Source organism: Muscardinus avellanarius (assembly GCF_963383645.1).
Source record: "Muscardinus avellanarius genome assembly, chromosome: 1".
In the NCBI taxonomy this organism is placed as follows: Eukaryota; Metazoa; Chordata; class Mammalia; order Rodentia; family Gliridae; genus Muscardinus; species Muscardinus avellanarius.
The window spans coordinates 237,702,301-237,722,280 of NC_137786.1; the positions used below are offsets into that span (position 1 = coordinate 237,702,301).

Consider the following 19,980-nt stretch of genomic DNA (forward strand, 5'->3'; position numbering starts at 1 on the left):
ACACTCCCCAGGGCCTCCACACACTCTGGCCTCCTTGTAAGGCCCATGCCACCACACGCCTAGGCTGATGGGCTCCGCCCACCCAGGCCCTTCCAGGACTTGGGCTGGACCAGGGATGTGGGCTGAGCCCGAGGGTTCCAAGTCCCTCTGGGTAGATCCGCTAGTGACAAACGCAGGACTCAACTGCAGCCCCTCAGAGCAGCCAACGCTACGCTGGGGAGGGTCAAGATAGGTCCAAAGTCTCTGAGCTTCAGAGGGCGGCTGCCAAGGAAGCTTTTGGGGAGAATGAGGCCCAGACAGACGTGGAAGCTGGAGACCCAAAACCTTTATTGTCCCCACAGTCACGGGAAAGCAGGCTCCCTCACCCCGGGCACCAGAGGTTCCAACGAGGTCTCTGCTTTGGAGAAGGATGTCCAGAGCCCACACCTGGCAGCCCACGGGCTTCCTCCCCAAGAGGACGGTTCCCCGGCACCCTGGCTGGGCGGGCAAGCGGGCAGGCAGGGTGCCTCCTCAGACTCCGGCCCCGGGGCCCCCAGGGCTACTGTCTCTGGTGCGGAGATGTTCTCTGTTCCGCTTCTTGCTGCCATGGAAGCCAACCGTCTCCACTCCTGGGGGGACTGGCAAGGATCCAGTGGGGACAGCCCCTGAAAGTGTCCCCACCTCCTGCGGCCCCTGGGCAGCACCGCTGCACTCCTCAGCCTCTGGGCTCCCAAGCCCTGCCAGGTGGGCCAGCTCCACGGGACCCTCACTGCCCACAGCTGGCGCATGGCCCTTCTGCAGGGCCCTCTTCCTCTCAGGCCTGGCCTCACCCGCTCGAACAGGCTTGGTGAAGACGACTCTTCCCTCCCCACAGCTGGAGGGGTCCTGGTTGAAGGAGGGCACGTAGTCGGTGGAGGCTGCCTGGCTCCGGGAGCCCAGGAAGGCCAGGGCAGCGGCCTGATTGCTCTGCTCGCTGGACTCGGCCACATCCTCCAGGCTGTACTTGGTCCAGCGCTCAGGGTGTGCTATGTAGTCAGGCACAGGGGGCACCCTCGGGGGGTCAGAGCGGCCACGGGCCGGACCCAGTCCCCCTGCCTGAGGCTGACTTGGGGGCGCCGGGGGCCGCTTGAATCCGCCACCGTCACTCCCGTTGCTTTGGGCTGCGGAGGGCGGCACCCGCTTAGCCGCCCCCTCCAGACTGTCGAAGATGCTGTGGCTTCGCTGGGAGAAGGTGGAGCTGACACCTCTAAGGAGAAATGGCTGCACCTCTGCAGAAGCGGGGAGGCCCGCGGGCGGCGAGGGGGCGTCTTCGGGGCCCGAGTCCTCCAGTCCTCCCCCAGGCAAGCCCTCCGGGGACAGCGCTTCCACTTCAGAGCCACCCGGCAGGCTGAGATCCGAGTCTGAGTCGCTCAAGGAGACGGTGTCGGAAGGCAGGGTGTCATACTCCAAGCCAGGGGAGGCCTCGCCCGCCCCGGCCTCGGCCTCGGCCATGGGTCCGCGCCTGGCTGACCTGGACTGCGAAGTGCGGCTTAGAACGAGCCCTTCCGCTGACCCGCCGGCCCGCAGCCCAGCCCCAAGCCCCTCTCTCACCTGCCAGCCGTGTGCCTCTGCGCTCAGCCTGGCAGGGCGGTGCTGCTTACTGGATGAGAGCAGAGAAAGAGAATCAACCATCAGGCATGGTGCGAACCCTCCAAACCAGCGCCCGGCCGGCACCCGGACGCAGGGGCCCGACGCCGGCGGGCGGAGGACGGGCTTCGCGCTCTCCGGGCGGGCGCGGCTCTGCAGCGAGAGGCCGCCGGGCCGCGCCGCGCGTCCAGCTGGGAGCAGGCGGGAGTACTCGCCAGGCAGAGGCCGGAGGCTGCGGGCACCACGCGTGTCCCCCGGTGGCCGCGTCTTCTCGGCCAGCGCCGGCAGGACCGCGCGTCCGAAGCCGCTGGACGCGGGTCGTGGCCCTGCCCGCCCGCGCGAGGCCCTCCGGGAAACCGAGTCCCTCGCCGCACGCACGCCGCGGCTTCCGCGCTCGAGACACTACATTTCCCATAAGACGTAGGGCCTCCGCCCCGAGGCCCGCCGGGATGGGATGCGCGTGCGCATGCGCACAGGCCGCCTAAATGCGCTCGCTACGTTGGGGCGGGCCGGAAACCGGCCCGGAATTGACGAAAAGGAAAAGGCGGAGCCACGGCTGCGATTCCCACAATGCTCCGGGCTACGGTCCGTAGAAGCTTCTCCAGCGCCGCCTGCCGGAAGCCACAAGAATAGCGGCAGCCTCGGCAGGAAGTGCGTCACCGCGCCGGCGGGTGCAAACCCGATCCGGTCTAACCTTACTTCCGGGCCTGGCCGGAAGCGGCCGTCGCTTCTGGTCCTGCTCCACGCAGTTCTTTCTCAGGGAACCCGGCGTGCCGGAGCCCCTAGTTCTGAGTCCTCGTCTCTCGGACTGGCCGGGCGCTCCTGCCGTTCTCTGGGTCTGGGTATCGGAGGCTCATGGTCGCCCCCGGGTCTGGGGTGCACCCCGGACCCCACGTCCACCTCTGACAGCAGCCCGGCTTGGGCGCTGGCGGCCTGGCTCAGCCTGTCCGCGGAAAGTGGCCGGTCAGCTCCCACCGACACAGACCAGGTCCCAGGTCCTCCACTTGACAGGACACATCGCCCTTGGCCGGCAGACCCCCGCGGGGAACACCCTGTGGCGTCCGTCTCGGACGCCTTCCTAGCATCCACTGGGAGACCAGGAGCCAGGGACCCGTGTGGCTCTGCCTGGACACACAGGCCAAGCGCGCCGTTCCTCTGCCCCCGGGCCTGCGGGGCACCTTTGGGATACCTACTCTCTCCTCCCTCCCCACACCCTCACCTGGACTGCGTGGGCTTCATCCCAGAAGTCCACACCAAAGGTGACGCCCGGGCCATTAGGCAGTAGCTTTGGCCAGGTTTCCTTTACAGCGCAGGAGAAATAGAGAGGAGGTGGAGACCTAGCTGCGCTCCAGTGCAGGAGGCCCAGAGGGGAGGCAGCCTGCGAGGCGGCTGCTGTAGTGGTGACGAGTGCCAGTCAGGCCAGTCTTCCATCTTACAGCCCTGACTGGGGGAAGCAGCCCTGGATGGGGGTAGGGGGCCACGCAGACAGCAGAGTCTAGACAGCCTCCGTTCACCCTGGAGGGCTGGGTGGGCTCCTGGGCAGCGGCTTAAGGTTTCCCTTGCAGCCCCTTGGAGTCATGGCTTAGGCTGAGCCGCCCGGTCCAGTGAATACCTACAGGTATCTAGACAGGCCAGGAGAGATCCTGAAGTGCCCATCCATCCTTGTGCCACCAGGAGGGTAGACCCTGTGGCCTCAGCCCCAGCACCTTCTGTAGAGAATTCCCCGGCTGGCTGGCCCCTCCTGCCCATCTCTGGGCATGGTGTGTCCAAGGCATGATGGGAGTGAGGTCCAGGATGCCAGCAACAGCCCAGAGCCCAGCAGAGAGGCACTCCACGTGGAGTAGTGCCCAGGGCCCAGCCCTGCCCGCCCGCTGTGGCCAGCAGCCAGCTCGCCCAGGCCCGGCAAAGTCCGGAGCTGAGCTCTACCCACGCTGGCTCACCCTGGGTCTTGGACACCGCCGGCACAGGAAGGGGCTCCACAGTCCGTTAGCATGCCTGGTTTTCCTTCTTTATTAAATGACTTCAAGATGTTGTCGTTACAGTTGGAGGTGACGAGTTAGAAAGGACAGGTGCACTGAGGGCGTAGCGTGCTCACAGACCCGGCTCTCGAATGGGGCGGGAGAGGGACAAGGACCAACAGGTGTGAGCTGCAGCCCACAGGGCGGGGCCCCCAGGCGGCCACGCTGAACTGCAGGGCAGGAGGCCCTGGGGAGCCCAGGCGGCAGGCAGAGCTCCCTGAAGGCCCAGAAGCGCAGGGCCCCCAAGGCCGGGGCCAGCTCCATCCCCACGCACGCCACCTACGTGTGATGCCCCAGAAGGTAGCGGGAAAGTTCAGAACAAAAACAAACCCTCCAAAGTAAAAAGGCTAAGTGTAGCAGAGTAATACCAGAAATGTTATGTACACAGCGGACGCAGCCTGCGGCGGCCTCTGGACCACTCCGGGGACGCTGCAGGGGCCCCTGCGGATGCAGCTGCAGGGCCTCAGTACACGGAGCTGTTCCGGATACCACAGCACAGCACCATGCTCAGGATCATCTCGAAAATCTGTGGGAAGAGGCCGGGCAGGTGAGACCCGAGGGGCCGCAGAGGGCAGTGCCCCTGACCGCGCGGGGCTGCAGCCCGCTTACCATGATGACAGCGACAACGATGGCGGCGATGCCGATGAGGTACAGCTTCCCCGAGAAGAGCTCGTCAATCTTCTGGTGGCAGTCCTCCTGCAGGGGCGGCCAGCGGGCAGTCAGGGCCCGGCCTCAGCTCCAAGGATAGGACCCGGGCCGCACCCTTGCCTGGCACGGGACAGGCTCAGTAGCCCAGCTCTGCCCGTTTAGAAACCAGTCTCAAGCACACGGGACTCGCTGCCTGTGGTCTTCTCCACCCTCAGGCCTCGGTCACTAGAGTCCTGGTGTGATGTCTGGTGTCACACCCACTGGTGTGTTGCCTGCTCAGAGCTTCCGCGGGCTGCTGTGCCCGTGCCCCCGGCGTCTGCATGCGCTCACCAGGTGGCTGGAGCCCTGCGCTGGCAAGAGTGGGGACTGGGGCCCTGCTGAGAAGGGCCTATGAGGTTGCCGCCTCTTTTTTATTTATTTTATTTATTTGTTTGTTTATTTATTTATTTATTTATTTTTGCAGCACTGGGGATGAACCCAGGGACAAGCGTGCGCCACCACGCCCGGCTAACTGCTGCCTTCCTCAGGGGCCATGTTCAACCCCACCCAGCCCAGGGCAGAGCAGCCCAGACAGGCTGGCTGCCGTTCAGTCCACCCATGCACACTGTGTGGCCCACGGGCTTGTGGGGCCCCGCCTCTGCCCCGTCCACCACCACGCACCTTGAAGAGGGTGGTGAATACATTGCTGCCTGAGGGACACAGGTTGTTCTTCATGATGGAGGTGGTCAGTGCGGTCAGTGTGTTGGAGCCACAGCAGTTGAGCTGCAGGGGCAAGAGTGTTGTGGTCAGCTCTGGCCTTTCGGGAGATGACCCAGAGCCACGTCACCCCAGATGCACGGGGGGCTGGCCTTCCTCCCCGCAGCTGCGCTGCTCAGACTCCTCTGCACCCCTGGCTGGCCAGGCGCGGCCCACCTCCTTCTCACCCAGGGACCTGCCCCAGAGGAGACGGCACAGCCGGACCCCCGAGGCCTGGGCTGGGGAGGACTCGTACGCAGAGACACCAGCCCCCGCGCCCAGCCCGGGCCACGCCGTACCGTCTCGTGGAAGGTCTTCACCACGGCCTTGGCGTTGTTGGCCTCGTCGTCCACCACGGCCTGCTGCAGGGCTTGGTCATAGAACTGTTTCACGTCCTTTGCGATCTGGGAGAGGTGGTCATGTGGAGTGGGGCTCGCCCTCCAGGGCCGGGGCCTGCTCTCAGTTCTTCAGAGTGCTTGAACCCCAATTTCATGCCCTCCCTAACGCCCACGAGACCTGCCTACCATGCAGCCTACAGGGCACCCGCAAAGCCACGGGTGAGGACTGACCCGTCACCTCCCTCCCCTGTGGGCTCACCTGGTCCTTGTGGACGAAGCCCCAGATGCCAGCAGCCACCTCACAGGCAAAGAGGATCACCAGGCAGGTAAAGAACTGCACAGGGAAGGAGGGGTCAGGCCGTGGTCAGGACAGACACCCGTGTGACAGCGGTGTGTGGATGTGGCGGCGAGGCGTGTGCGGGATCCACCTACCCAGTGCTCCACCAGGAATGAGGCCCGGGAGCCATGAAGGACAGAGCCTAGGACAAGACCCTGCCGCGAGATGTCCAAGGGCGCAGGGTCCCCGTACTGCCTGGGCTCCGCAGGACGGACACTGGCTGGTGAGCTCAGTGGCCGCAGCCACCAGGGGGACATGCAGAGCCGACCCACGTCCTGTTTGCTGCTCCCCACAGGAACGGGGGCTTCATCCTGCCGTTTCTCATATGGAGACCTTGGCCCCTCCCAGACCAGCCAGGCGCTGGAAGGCACAGCTGGGCCTCTGCTTCCTGCCGTGGGTGGTTACCAGGGCCACCTAAAGCTGGTCCCAGGAACCTCGACCCCTGTGATGCTTGTGGGGATTAATATTATTACTAGTGGTACTGGGGTAGAATCCAGGAGCATTCTGCCTCCAAGCTACACTCCAACCCTATTTTTTATTTTGAAACAGGGTCTCACTGAGTTGCAGAGGGCCTCACTAAGTAGTTGAGGCTGTCCTCAAACTGCAATCCTCCTGTCTCAGCCTCCCAAGTGCTGGGATGACAAGCGTGTGGCACCATGCCTGGCTTTGTGGGGATGATGATGATGATTAGTATTATTTTGCGGGTCTGGGGATGGAACCCAGGGGCATCTGACCTCCAAGCTACACCCCCTGTCCTATTTTTTATTCTTTATTTTGAAACAGGGTCTCACTAAGTTGCGGAGGGCCTCACTAAGTAGCTGAGACGGTCTGTGAACTGCGATCCTCTGGTCTCAGCCTCTCGAGTGTTGAGATTACAAGTGTGTGCCACCATGCCTGGCTTGTGGGGATTATTTTTAAAGAAAGAAAGTTCTCTTTGGAACTTAGACTCAGGAACTAGACATGACGGAAAACAGCTTGGTGGAATTTTAGAACGCAACAGGAAAACCAGAGAGCCAGAATTCTGGGGAGACCCGAGGCTGTCCAGGACCAGGGCAGCCCCAGGGCCACAGCCGAGGCACACTGGGCCGAGCCAAAGCCCTGGCGTCCTGTGCCCGCTGTGACCACCACTGCGGTGGCCAGCTGGGCGGTGCTCCCCAGCGGGGCCCTGCCCCTGCCGGCCTCCTGGCCTTACCGTCCCCAGCAGGCACTGGGACTCCTGAATGGCCCCGTAACAGCCCAGGAAGCCAACGAACATCATCACGGCGCCCACGGCGATGAGGATGTAGATACCTGTGGGGGAAGAGGGACCGTGAGCTGCTGCCGAGACACGAGGGGCCCAGGCGCGGGCGCCCACCACCCTGCGCTATCCCGCGGTATCCTCTTCTGTGACGTGAGAGGGGACTGGATGGCACCTAAGTGCCAGAGGATGCCCTGCGGTGCCCCGCCACTCGGCCTGCCTCCGAAAGCCCCGGGGCCTGACCTGAGGGCGGGGAAGGGCTGCCCATCTCAGTGGACTTGGGGCAGGGGCTCCCCAAGTGGGTCCCCAGTGTCACTGTGAGCCAGGTCCAGCAGCACACACCTGCAATCCCAGTACTTGGGAGGCTGAGAGGAGGAGTGCAGGCTAGAGGCCAGCCTCGGCAACTTGGCAAGACCTCAGCACCTAGCGAGACCCTGTTTCAAAACTTAAAATTAAAAAAGGGCTGGGGTGTAACTGGAGGTAGAACATTTCTGGGTTCAATCTCCAGTACAACAAAAAATAAAAACAAAACAACCGAGGTGGAGGTCCCCATCTGGGCCCAGCTTCTCACTCGGCGCCTGACCGTGGGGACACAAGCCTTTGAGCCGATGAAGGATCTCCTGTGGTGCTGGGCTGGGGAGCCCAGGCCGCTGAGCACTGGGGTGCCTGGAGAGGAGGCCCAGGGCCCGGGCTGCCCTCCTAACTGGCCCACACCCACCGGCTGGACAGCATGTTCCTAGGGGGGCGGGCCATGGTGCCAGAGGGTGAGAGCCCCGAGGCCCAGGAGGTGCCAGCCTGGCCACGCTGCTGTCTCGGGGCCCGCAGCCTCCCTCACCCTGGGAAAGGCCAGAGTCTCTGCAGAGCCCTCCCGGCTCCTCCTCGGCACTTGGCCCATCCCCCAGAGTCCCCATGGCAACGCTGTGGTCAGCCCAAACCTCCCTGCACAAAGCCAGGCCCATTGTCCCCGCCTGCCCAGCCCAGGGAGAAGGAGCTGGGGACCAGGACCCACTGCTAGGCGTAGACACGCTGCAGATCTGGGGCTGGCCCCTGGGCCTCCTCACTGGCCAGAGGCCCCTGCCAGCTCCTCTGAACACACCTCTGAGGGGATGCTTCCCAGGGACGCCTGGCAGGTGGCTCTCTCTCAAGATAGCACCCTCAACCTGGCCTTCCCTCCTCAGGCCCGGAACCCCCAGCCTCGAGATGAGGTGGGGCCCTGCCTGGGTAACGGGGCAGGAGATCCCAGCCGCAGGCCCCTCCTGGCCCAGCCCTGTCCCCAGCGCAGCCTTTCCCGGGAGGGAGTGCTGAGCAGCCGGCCATGGGCCCCTCTTCCCGGCACCGGACAAAGTGTCTTTGTCAGGGTGTGCACCTGCTCCCGCAGGGCCCAGCCAGCGCGGCGGGGCTCCTGGCCGGGCAAGGACTCTGAACTGCCTCTACCCACGGGGCACAGGCGAGGCCCCAGGCTCAGTGATGGGAGGCCCTGCCATCCAGCAGCAGGGGAGACCTAGCCAAGGAGAGGGTCCCCGGGGCACTGGAATCCTGTGTGCCACAGTAAGAACACACTGGCCAGACCTGCCCATGCCTGGCACTGTGGGGCCCAACAGTGCGCCCTCTCCCGTGATACCACCCTTGGCAGGAGGCTTGGCACAGCCCATGGCATCCATACTGCCAAGGGCCGAGGGCTGGAAGGAGCCCTGGAGGGGCCACTGCCCTTGCCCTCACCCAGCTCACCCCAGCCGGCCCATCCTCATCTGGACCCAGGTGAGTCTCAGGTCCTGTGTCTCTGCAGCTGCCCAGGCCAACACGGCTCAGGCAGGAGCTGTGTCAGCTCGGCTCCACTGCCATGTCTCCTAGAGAGTAACTACTGGCAAAACTGCCTGCTGCTTGGCTCTGCCCTGCAGAGCTGCACGGTGTGGCATCCCAGCCCAGGGAGCTCGCTGGCAGCAGCCCCTCCAGCCTCGGCCTGACTCAGGAGTGGCAGCTCTGGTGCCGTGTCTGCTGGGAGCCCCATCCAGACCCCAAACGTTCCTCATTACCTTGGGAGGGGGAACCAGAAGCCAGGGAGGGACTGAGGGTTTAGAGGGTGCTGGCTGGGCACCCCACGGCCTCAGACAGGGCAAGGCTGACTGGTCTGCTTCCAGGGATGCCCACCTGGAGCCCCCCAACTCTCCGGAGGGTATGCAGCGCCACACCTCCACACACACCCTCAGGCGGGGAGGGGGCTTCCCCTTCTGTGAGGGTACCACAGCATCAAGGGGGGCTCAGAACCTATAATCTGCTAGAGGACCCTCGCCAAGAACAGCTGGGCCAGAAACCACTGCCAGCCCTGGCTCCTACGCCTCTAGGAGGGCAGGGCCTGACCCTGTGCAGACCGCGGACCCTGTCTTGCTCCTCCTACACATGGGAAGACAGACCCCAGGAGGGCAGTGGCTAGGGCATGGGAGAATGGACGGGTATCTTGGGGTACCAGAGCTCTGGCTCCCGGGGGCACCAGGGATGGGGATGGCATTTATGCCCCTCCCCCAGCAGTCTGGCCTCTCCCATGTAGATGAGGGGCCAGAGCCCTTCCAGTCTGAGAGGACCCATACCAGGCCCCAGCTAGGGCCCTGAACCAAGGGCCCCTCCTTTTTAAAGTTTTTATTTTTTTATTTTTTTACGGTACTGGGGATGGAACCCAGGGGCATTCTACCTCCAAGCTACACCCCCAGCCCTATTTTTTATTCTTTTATTTTGAAACAGGGTCTCACTGAGTTGCAAAGGGCCTCACTAAGTAGCCGAGGCTGGCTTCAAAACTGCGAAAGGGTAGAACCATCTCAGAAACCCACCCTGAGCTCCAGGGGCACCAGGCCCCGCCCCCCACGGGGACAGCTGGAGAGCTGCTGGGCTCAGCCAGGCCCTCCGGGGGTCACCCTGCTCCTGGGCAGAGGCGCAGGCCCTCACAGGGAGCCTAATAAGGCAGGAGGGGCTGAGTCACGCTGCTGGGCCCTCTCCAGCTCAGCCCCCCCTCAGCTGCTCCTGCTCCAGGCATCCAGCCCTATCCTGCTGCGGGGAGCCTCCCCAGAAACCCTGTTAAAATAAGCAAGGTTTGGCAGTGCTCTCCGGCCCCGCCAGGCCACCATCCTCTAGTCTTGGCCAACCCCTCGGGGATTTGGTGGGGGTCTCCATTAACCACACAGCTCTCCTGCCCTCTGGCTAGCCTCCAGAGAGCACCAGGCCTGGCCACTGCCCACTCACCTGCCTCCTCCTGGAGGCCCCCCACACCAACAGCCTCTCCAGGGCCACCCGAGCTCTTGACCAGACCCTGTGCCTGTCACTCACCCACATAGAAGGTGCTGGGTGCCGGCCTGTCTCCCAGCTCCAGGTACAGCAAGCTGGTGGTCTGAGGGTCATGGCGCAGCCACAGGGCCACACCCAGGATCACGCCTCCAGCAAGCTGTAGAAAGAGTGGGGAGTGTTAGGAGCAGGCCCCGGGGCCTGTGGGACCCCACTGTGCCTCATGCCCTGCGCTGGCACCTCCAGTCAGGAGGGATGGACCCTCGGCTGGGACCACACGCTGGCCTGAGCTACCCCGGCCCCCTAGGCCCCACCAGGCAGGGCTGTTAGACACAGGATGCCGTTAAGTTCTCATTTCAGACAAAGACTCCTACTCCAGTCTAAGAGCAGCCCAAATGGTGTGGCATCCACTTACACAAAAGAGAAACAAAACTATTTCAAGTTCCGGTTGGCCAGATGTTGTGTGTTTTTTATTTGCTAAATCTGGCCGAAGGCCACACTGGGACCACGGCACCCAGGGAACATCTCCAAGGGGTGCCAACAGCCCTGAGTTGTCTGGGGACTGCCAGGACCCTGGGGTGAGGACTGCAAGCTTTGAGGAAGAGGGGGTGGGGATCTGATGCCTCCGGAGCCTGGGGGGGGGGCAGGCAGGAAGCCGCAGGTGCTGCCTGGGTCGCCCACAGGATGAAGCTGCCTGCTGGCCCAGGTAGGGAAGTCCCCGGGGAGGACGCAGCACCGAGGTCACCAGGGCACCGAGGGCCTCAGCACAGGTGGGGGGCTCTTGCAAGCTGGCTGGGTGGGGAAAGGGTCCTGATCAGCGCTGGCGTGCAGGGGACGGGCCCTCAAGCCCTGGTCAGGCCCGGCCCCTTCCGCCAGGCTGCAGCAGACCTAGTGGGGGTAGAGGGCCGGCCCTTGTGGTCTCTGGCACTGTGCAGACACACGGTCCCCAGGAATAGCCAGAGGCCCGAGTCCTGCTTGCCGCCCCTCCTCCACCCGGGCACCCCTCCACCTCCACTTCAGGGGAATGGTGGGGGCTCAGATCCTCACTGAACCTCCCCGCCCCAGTGGTGACACACGGCCGGCCCCTCCACAGCCTGGCGACCCTGCGCACAGTCTCTTCTGAAGCCCCGACTCCACAGGGGGCCAGTGGACGTCTGAATGAGGAGGACAAGGAGACCACCTGACGCCTGGCCCCTTGTCTGCCTGGGGAAAGGTGTGCCGAGGAGCCCTGCAGGCTCTGGGGCGCAGGCGCCTGTTGGGGAATCACAGGGGGTGCACCGCTGGGCTCCCTCAGGGCTTGCCGGCTCTGCCTTCCTCCTCCAGACCAGCCTCTTGGGGAAGACCCTGTCTGAGTAGGGGGAGGCAAACTCCCACCAGGAGGCTGGGCAGAGGGCCATCCCAGCTTCAGGGTCTCCTCTGCACGGACGGACTGACAGCGCAGGGCCATCGGTCAAGGGGAAGGGAACCTGGAACTTGGCCCCAAGAGAAGCACCTGTGGTCCAGTTCTCTGTCCAGTGGTCCTGGCCAGGGAGCAGGGCACTGGTGGGGGGTAAGCTCAGGAGAGCAGGTGAAGCCATGGGCCCTGGCCGCCCCCACGAAAGTCCCAAGCAGCCCTGGGAATCCCTGGGCAGGCGGGGTGAGGGAGGCGGGCAGAGTGGTGGGCTGTGCCTCCTCCCTCCCTCCTGGGTCTCACCCCTTCTTGCCCTTCCCCAGAGCAGGAGACCAGGTGCCCTCTGCATGCTCCCTTCCCCATCCACCAGCCCCTCCGGGACCACACAGGCCCCTCCCACGTGGACAGGGCCCTCCTTCCCCTGGCCCCGGAAGGAGGCTTGCCCTGTCCCCACTGAGCAAGCCAGTGTGGGTTAGCACCGCGGAGGGCCCACTGCCCACCTGCGGGCTGAGCTGGAGCCCGAGGTGCCCCCAGGGACAAGGCCGGGGGACGCCAGGATCCCCTTGCTGCAGAATCTGCGGGAGCTGCTGGCTCCGAGCTAGTCACAGCCCCAAGAGGCACGCAGGGGATGGTGGGCACCCCAGGGAGCCGCCGGGCTCCTTGGGAGCTGGCTGCCATCTGCGGCTGGAGGGGAGGAGGTGACAGGGAGTTGCCCTGGTAACTCTGCTTCCTCGGTCGCTTTGAGAGAGTCTCATATTTTGTTTGGAAACTAGTCCAGAGTTCGCTCTGAGAGATGTTCCAGGGAGGAAGGAGGGCACGTGGGGGGAGGGGAGCCCTCCATCCTCCCTCTGTGGTCACACAGGCTGCCCAAAGAGGAGCCCCTCGAGGGAGGCTGGCCTCAGCCCTCAGGCAGGGAAAGTCTGAGCCCCAATACAAAGGATCCCAAGGACTTCAGTCAGAAGTAGCCTTGGGCCAGCAGGGGCCAAGAGGGATGGCAGAGGGCCCCCGGAGGTGCTGGGGGGACGTTCACTCTCCTGAAGGTGGTGATGGTTTTGCCAAGTTAGACATGTGTCAAAACATACGCAGCAGCTGTACACTTAAGATGTATGCATATGCCAACTGCATCCAAATAAAGCTGTTTAAAACCCCTCGTGTCCACCTCCCTGAAGGCCGGTCTCTAAGGGCAGCCATGCAGTGCTCACGTCTTCGGGCAAGGGCAGGTCCCCCTGTGGCCAGCGGCAGCCTTTGGACGTGCCGGAGTCCTGCCCACGGAGCCAAGGCTTAGGGCAAAACAAAGCAAAGGGTTGTGACAACCACAGGGCACACGTGCCAGCCACAAAGGGAGGTCCAGAGCACGTGAAAAGCAAGAAGGGCGCTGGGCGGAGGCCCAGGCACGAAGGCCAGCCCGGCAGGTTGTGCAGGTTGTGTGAGCCCCGGACCACAGGCGGGCGCAGCCTCCCTGCCTCCAGTTTCCTTGTTTGTAAAATGAGGAAATAGAGCCTGCAGCTAGCACCCACCACCTGCGACACGGGACATCATGGAGCCCAGCTCAGATGATTTCTGTCCACCCCGCTCCAGACAGAACCACCCACTCAGGTCACCAGACAAGGCTCGAAGCTCCTGCGGGAGCCCGATGTGCTGGGGCATCGTGTAAACCCAGAACCTGGAGGCTGAGACAGGAGGCCCGGGGCCAGCTTCCAACTCAGTGAGACTCAGCAACCTGGCAAGATCCTGTTCAAACCAAAATATAAAGGGGCTGGAGGTGTAGCTTATAGGAAGAATGCCCTTGGGTTCCATCTTGGTACCCCCCCCAAAAAAAAAACACCCGCGGGAAGCAGTTCCACCGCCTGCTCCAGCAGTACCCTACAATATTCCCACACCCCAAGATATTCTGGCACCCCAAGATAATTCCTTGCCCTTGGATACCCCCACAATCCAACGCTCCCTTGTCCTAAGACCTATTCCTACATCCCGAGACATGCCCTTGTCCTAGGACACGCCTGCACCTCAAGATTCTCCACCACCCTAAGACACTCCCTACACTCCAAGACACCCCTGCACCCTGAGATATTCCTATTCCCCGAGGTACCCCCGTGCCCTAGGACACCCCTAGACATTCCCATACCTTCAGAGATCCCCTTGTTCTAAGATGTCTCCATACCGAGGCACTTGCCCTAGGTACGCCTGGACCTGAGACAGGTCCACTTCTGACCCCAGCTATCCCCTTGTTCTAGACACTTCTTTGTTCAAGAGCCTCCTCCAGTCCCAGGTATCCCTCGCCCTTGCGTCCTCCCGCGCTGCGCTTCTGCCTGTCCTGCCCCTTGCCCAAGAACTCCTCTGCCTGAGGACACTGCGGCACCACAGGCCACTCTTGTCCTAAGACGCCCCGAGGTGCTCCCACACGAGGTGGGGGTGGAGGGAGGAGCCCAGGTAGCGCGTCCGGGATCCTCGACGGCTGCACCCGAGGAACAGAAGGGAGCTTTCCTGATTCTAAAGGACCCAGCTTCTCCCTCCTTCCTGAGAATTAATAAATAACAGACTCCGCTCCAGCCAGGGGCGGCCGAGCACACTGTGTCCCAGCCGGCTGCCTGCTGTGTCCCAGGGCAGCTGAGAGGGAGGGTCTGGGCGGCCACCAGTGCCCAGACCCTGGGTGGGAGCGGTCACCCCGGTGTCGCCCACGTGTCCCTGTGGAGAGGCCTGGGCAGGGGGAGACCCAGGGCTGCACCTGCTCACTGCCATCTTGGGTGAGGGGGCACACAGGTGCTGGAAATACACCAGAGAGTGCCCACCTCCTGGGAGAGAGACCCTCCAGAGAGAGACCCTCCCCAGAGGCAGCAGGAAGGGAGGGAGGGAGGCCATTCAGAAGTGGAGGAGCCTGGGATTTCCCAAGGAAGAGGTTCAGCAAAGATGCTGGAAGTGTGGGGGTCTGATGGAGGGAGAGGCCGGGCAGGGCCCCCATCCTCCGCAGCCTGGGCCCCGCATCCCGACCCCTTACTCTCTGCATCCGGTCAGGGTATGGGGGGTGAGGACAGGGTCGGACTCCTCTCGGGGGGCCAGGGGATGCTGTCAGGCTCTCCAGGAGGTGGCTTAGAACAGAGCTGCCTAGGAGGAGGCTCTGCAGGAAGGAAGAGGAAGTGTGGAGGGAGGGGCAAGGACCCTCACCTCTGCTCGGAAGCGGGCCCCTCACTCTCAGGAAGCCGCCTGTCCCGGCATCTAAAAATAGCTGCCAGGGTGAGGAGCTGGCCTTTGGGGCCTGCTGGCTGGCCAGGAAGCAAGCACCCGCCACGGGGGCACAGAGGGCAGGCTGGGCCCCTTCCAGGGCTCTCCCACCCCACATCCGCCCCTCTGGAAGCCCCCTGCCCCAAGTGGCCCTGCGGAAAGAGGTGTGTGGGCCTGCTGCCCTGCCAGGGATGGGCGCAGTGGCGGCTGCAGGATGCCAGGGAACAAGATCTGGACAGCCCCTGCGACCATCCTGGAGGGCGGTGCAGGCTGGGGACAGAGAATGGGTGGAGGGTCCCAGGGCGGGACAGGTGTCGCCTCCAGCAGCACCCAAGGAGCCACTGTGCACAGCCTGGCTCAGGACACACCTGCTCCGCCCAGCTGCCTGCCCCAGGGGAGCCCAGGGTGAGGACACAGAGCCCCAGGGGCCATCAGGGGCTGCAGCACCAGAGACTGTGGTCCTGTGGTTGCTTGGGAACCTCAGGCTTCTTCTCACTGTCTGCTAACAGCCCAGTGCAGCTGGGGTCGGCGAGCTCCCGCTCCCCGGCGGGCAGCATGGAGCACTACTTCAGGAGGGCCATTACTAGCTCCTCAGGTGGTGCAGAAGGAAAGCTGGGTCTGTGCAGCCGGGCAGCCCAGGCTGCGTCCCTGGTGTGGGGAGCCGCTGTGTGGGGGGCGAGAGCCCCCGGGCCCTGGGGGAGCTCTGCAGTGCAGTTAGCCTCCTGCCAGTTATCAATGCAGCTCTGCTGAGCTGCCAGCCCCCCTTCCTCTGGCCCCCACAGGGGAGCCCAGCCTCTTGCAAAGTGCACCCTTGCCATGGCACCGTGAAATGCTGGGCATTCCATTCTACGCAGGTCCCGAGAGCCTCAGCCTTTCCATCCTTGCTGACCTTGAGCCCCAGGAGGGCAGTGGCCTCATCCTAGCTGCCCCCAAGCCCCGACCCAGGGCCACAGTGCCGGTGCCAGCGTGGGATGCCCACAGCCCTGGGAGTGTAATTCAACTCCCGGCTGACCAATGACAGGCCCATGACATGGCCCTGGGCAGCTGGCCCCACCTGGAGGACCCCGCGTGGTGTCGGGTGAGTGCGCATCTGCTCTGCGGCCTGCCAGGTGCAGAGACTCAGGCTGGACTCGAGCACAAGGTGTGCGTGTGAGGGTCACAGGCAGTCCAGAGATCCCTGGAAGGCCACCCAAAATACTGGGTCAGAGTACACCCGGCTGGACAGGTGTGAGGCCTCCGCCGGGCTGGCCTGGCTCCGTGAGCAGGCGGCCCAGGGAGCAAGGTGCACACCTCCAGGACTGGGAGTCAGCCAGCATTTCCCGAAGCCTGCCTGGTCCGAGTCCTGGGTGTCGGGACCAAAGCCACGGGGTCCCACCTGAGCCCGCTCTGAAGCCTGGGGCCAGCTGGAGGGGCCACCCTGCCCCATGGACTCTGAGCCTACTGACTTGTGGCTTAAGCTCCTCCCTCCCTTGACAGGGTTTGGGTACTAATAAGGGTTGGAGTCGGCCTCCCCGCCAGGGCTTAGAAGCAGTTCTGAGACTAGGATTAGGGGAGGTTTGATTTCTGAGGCAGGCCCCAGAAAGCGTGGGGCAGGGCTCTCGGGGGCGGGAGGGGGCAATGGATGAACATGAGGCCCCAGCTCCTCCTTCCAGCTCTGAGCCCCTCACAGCTCAGACTCTTGCGGGGGCTGGTCTGCCCCAAACAAACCACATACTTCCTCTTCTCAACCCAACCTGGCCAACGGTCATGTCCCCAAAGCCAGGCAGCCAGACAGCCCTGGGGCACCAGGGGAAGTCCTCTCACCCACCCACCCACCCAGCGAGACCAGGCACAGGAAGCCCCCGCCCCCCACCCGCCTGGATGGCAGCCCCTCTCCCGGAAGGAAGGCCCAGCCCCACCAAGTAACAGACAGTCATGTGCTGTCTGGAGGGGAGAATTAAAGGCCAGTTAGCACGCCTGCTAATCAGTCCCCTTCGGGGAGGGCCTGGCTGCCCTGCCAGTGGAATGCAGCGCTGGCCACATCAAATCGGAGGAACAGTCAGTCCCGGGTGCAGGACAGACCCCCTCTCCCGCAAGGACTGCTGGCACCCAGACCATCTTTATACCCATTTCACAGGTGAGGAGGTGAGGCTCCTGCAGACCTGCCCCAGACACGGGCTGGCGCAGGGTAAACAGGGCAGGAGCCCTGCCGTCCTGCCTGCTCTAGGCAGCAGAAGTCTCGGGTATTGGCCACTTCCGCCGGGAGCCCCGAGGCCCACACCAAAGGATGGATGCCCACGGTGCTTGATGCCCCTGCTTGGTCCAGCCTGCCCCTTTCTTAAGCCTGATGTCCATCCAGCCAGGTAGCCCAGGCCCCACTGGCCCCAAAGCACGCACCGGCGACTCCTCCCTTCCTCTCTAAGAACTTTTAAAAAGTGTCCCTTCCAAGCCGGGCGTGGTGGCGCACGCATGTAATCCCAGCATTCAGGAGGCTGAGATTGGAGGATCACGGTTCACAGACAGCCTCAGCTACCTAGTGAGGCCCTCTGCAACCTAGTGAGACCCTGTTTCAAAATAAAGAATAAAAAATAAGGCAAGGGGTGTAACTCTGAGGTCGAACGCCCCTGGGTTCCATCTCCAGAGCCACAAAAAAAGAGTGCCCCATCCAGACATCCACTGTCAACCTGCTCTGACCTCAGCCCCCCCAAGCCCCAGGCACTGTGCCGTGTCCACGATCCCCAGCCCCCTTCCCCAGCCCTTCCCCCACAAGGGGCTCTCCTTGGCTGGGTTCCCTGTTGGACACTGTGCCCAGCATCCATTTCCTGAGCCTTCCCTGCGCCAAGCCCCTCGCTCCGCGTGCATTCAGGCGCATTAGCTAATCTTCCCACAACCCCAAGGACAGGAGCCCTGAGGACCCTGCTTTAGAGGGAGGGAGGGGGCTGAGGCCCACCTGGGACTGAACAGTAGGACAGGGCTCCAGTGAGCTCTGGGGCGGAGGATGGGCCCAGGGGCTCTTCTGCCAGGGTGGTGCCTGCCAGCCCCTCCTGGGCAGATGGGTCCATGAGATGGAGTTCTCAATGTTCTGCTCTGTGCTGGGCGGGACCTTGGGAGGACAGGGCCTCCATCCTAGCAGCCTGAGAAATGACGGTCCCTACCCAGGCCCAGCTCCCAGGGGAGCCTGGGAGCTCCCAGCTGGGGCAGGTGGGTGCCTCATGGGCTGCTGCACAGCCCAGAAGGTAAAAAACAAAATGCTTTCCATTCTACCCTCAAGTCTCTGGGAGGTCCTCACCCCACATCTGGGGTTCAAGGCCCTGGTACATCCTTACCGCCTGCTTGGCTGATCCCAAGCAGACAAACACCAATCAATAGCCGGGCGTGGTGGCGCACGCTTGTAATCCCAGTACTTGGGAGGCTGAGACAGGAGGATCACACAGGTTCGAAGCCTCACTACTTGGTGAGGCTCTCAGCAACTTAGTGAGACCCTGTTTCCAAACAAAATATAAAACAGTAGCCCGGATGTAGAAGGCCCCTGGGTTCCATCCCCAGTACCACAGACACAAAACCAATACTCTCGAGACTCCCACGGTCATCCCAGATGGCCACAGGGCCACTGTGACTCCCATCGGTGTCCCCCAGGAGCCACGCAGCACTGCCCAGCGTGGGAAGGCTTGACGTACCACCCCACTCGACTCCCAGCTAAGTCTAGTCCAGTCCCTGTCTCCTTCCCGACAAACAGCTCACTGCCCCCAGATCCGCCCTGGGATCCTTGGCCTTCCAGATGGAAAACAGATGTTCCTGGTCCCACACACTCACCCCAGGGACTGCTTTAAAAGTTTACCCTTCCTGCCCCAGCTAGAGAGACAGAGAAGTTCTGTACAATGCCCTGGACCTCCCAGAGAAGGGGGGACAGCAGCAGGGGGGCCAGGGACAGGCTGGCAGTACTGCCCAGAGGTGCGGCCAGCAACACCCACTCCAAGTCCCTGCAGGCGGGAGGAGTCTCCACCCCTTCCCAATTCCAAAGCCGCAGGAAATGGAAACAAAAGGCGACAGGACTATCCATCACTTCCAGCCAGTGGAGAGTGAGGACAGGAACACGGACTTCCCGGCCCAGACCCGACACCGCGGCTGCGCCCCCGGACGCCGACCCCAAGGCACCGCTAGCCAAACTGGACAGCCCAGCCCAGATGCCGGGCTCCAGCAGGAACCGGGCCCCTGCCGCGAAGACCCCCCCCCACCAGGTCTTTCGGGTCACACTCGCCAGTGCCAACTCAGGACCGCGCACCCGCTTCCCTCCGAGCCCCAGAGCCCCCCGGGGGGCCGGTCGGGCCGTGGGGCTGGAGTCGGTGAGGAGGGGGTCGATCGTCCGCAGAGCCGGGCCGTGGCGCACCAGCGCGCGGGCCCTGCGGTCCTGCGCACTCCCCCTTCCCCACTCCGATCCCCAGACGGCCCCAAGGTGGCAACCCCGGGCAGGAGGGTGAGCGGGGCTGGGGGGCCGGGGCGACGGACGGCCCCCACGGCTCGGGCTCGGAGCGCGCCCCCACCTCCGGCGCCCATCCCGGGGCGGTGGCCCCGATGAGCTCATGGGGGCGGGGCTCCGGGCGCGCCCCGCCCCCGAGCCCCTTCCGCGCCCGCTGAGCCGGGTGGGCTCGGAACGGCGGCGGGAGAGCGGCGCGGGCGCCCCGGCGGAGGGGCCGGGGTCCCGCGCCCCCCGCCCGCGCGGGAGGCGGCCTGGGCCCCAGGAGGGCGGTCGGGCCCGGCCGCAGAGGCCCGAAGGCCGGGGGCGGCCCGGCCCGGGCCCACAGGTGGCCCCGCAACTCGGCGGCCCCGCGGCGCCCCCGCCGGGGCCTCCGCCGCCCCGCGCCCGCCCGGGCCGCTCACCCAGAAGACGAAATTGAAGACGAAGAGCAGGTACTTGATGCACTTGGTGCAGCCCTCCACCCCCATGGCGGCGCGGCGGGCGGGCGGGCGGGCGAGGGTCCTGCGGGCGGGGCGCGGGGCCGGGCGGAGGGGCGCGGGGACCAGGCCGGACTGCTGCGCGGGGCGGCCGCTGCGCGCTGGCTCGGGGGCAGGGCGCGCGCACTTATAGGCCGCCGAGGCCCCGCCCCCGCCCCGCCCCCGCCCCGCCCCCGCCGCCGGGCGTCCGGGCGGGGGGTGCGCGGGCGCCGCGAGGCCTCCCCACGCCTCCCCGCGCACGCACGTCCTTC

At 64.3% G+C, this 19,980-nt stretch overlaps 2 protein-coding genes across 3 annotated transcripts; both read right to left on the reverse strand.

The window, feature by feature from the left end:
- Window positions 1–510: 510 nt before the first annotated feature.
- Window positions 511–1,470, reverse strand: TSSC4 (tumor suppressing subtransferable candidate 4; the record flags this gene model as incomplete). The annotated part of the gene is made up of 1 exon (XM_080701523.1): window positions 511–1,470. The coding sequence occupies one exon, from the start codon at window positions 1,468–1,470 to the stop codon at window positions 511–513; it is 960 nt and encodes a 319-aa protein (XP_080557649.1).
- A 2,616-nt stretch (window positions 1,471–4,086) lies between these two features.
- CD81 (CD81 molecule) lies at window positions 4,087–19,720 on the reverse strand (the record flags this gene model as incomplete). 2 transcript variants are annotated; one of them, XM_080710988.1, is made up of 8 exons in its annotated part: window positions 4,087–4,149; window positions 4,233–4,316; window positions 4,932–5,033; window positions 5,306–5,410; window positions 5,604–5,678; window positions 6,874–6,971; window positions 10,234–10,348; window positions 19,655–19,720. In XM_080710988.1, the coding sequence occupies 8 exons, from the start codon at window positions 19,718–19,720 to the stop codon at window positions 4,087–4,089; spliced, it is 708 nt and encodes a 235-aa protein (XP_080567114.1). The 2 variants fall into 2 exon arrangements, with proteins under 2 accessions (XP_080567114.1, XP_080567113.1); XM_080710987.1 differs by having other exon boundaries at window positions 4,233–4,319.
- Between the last annotated feature and the right edge of the window lie 260 nt (window positions 19,721–19,980).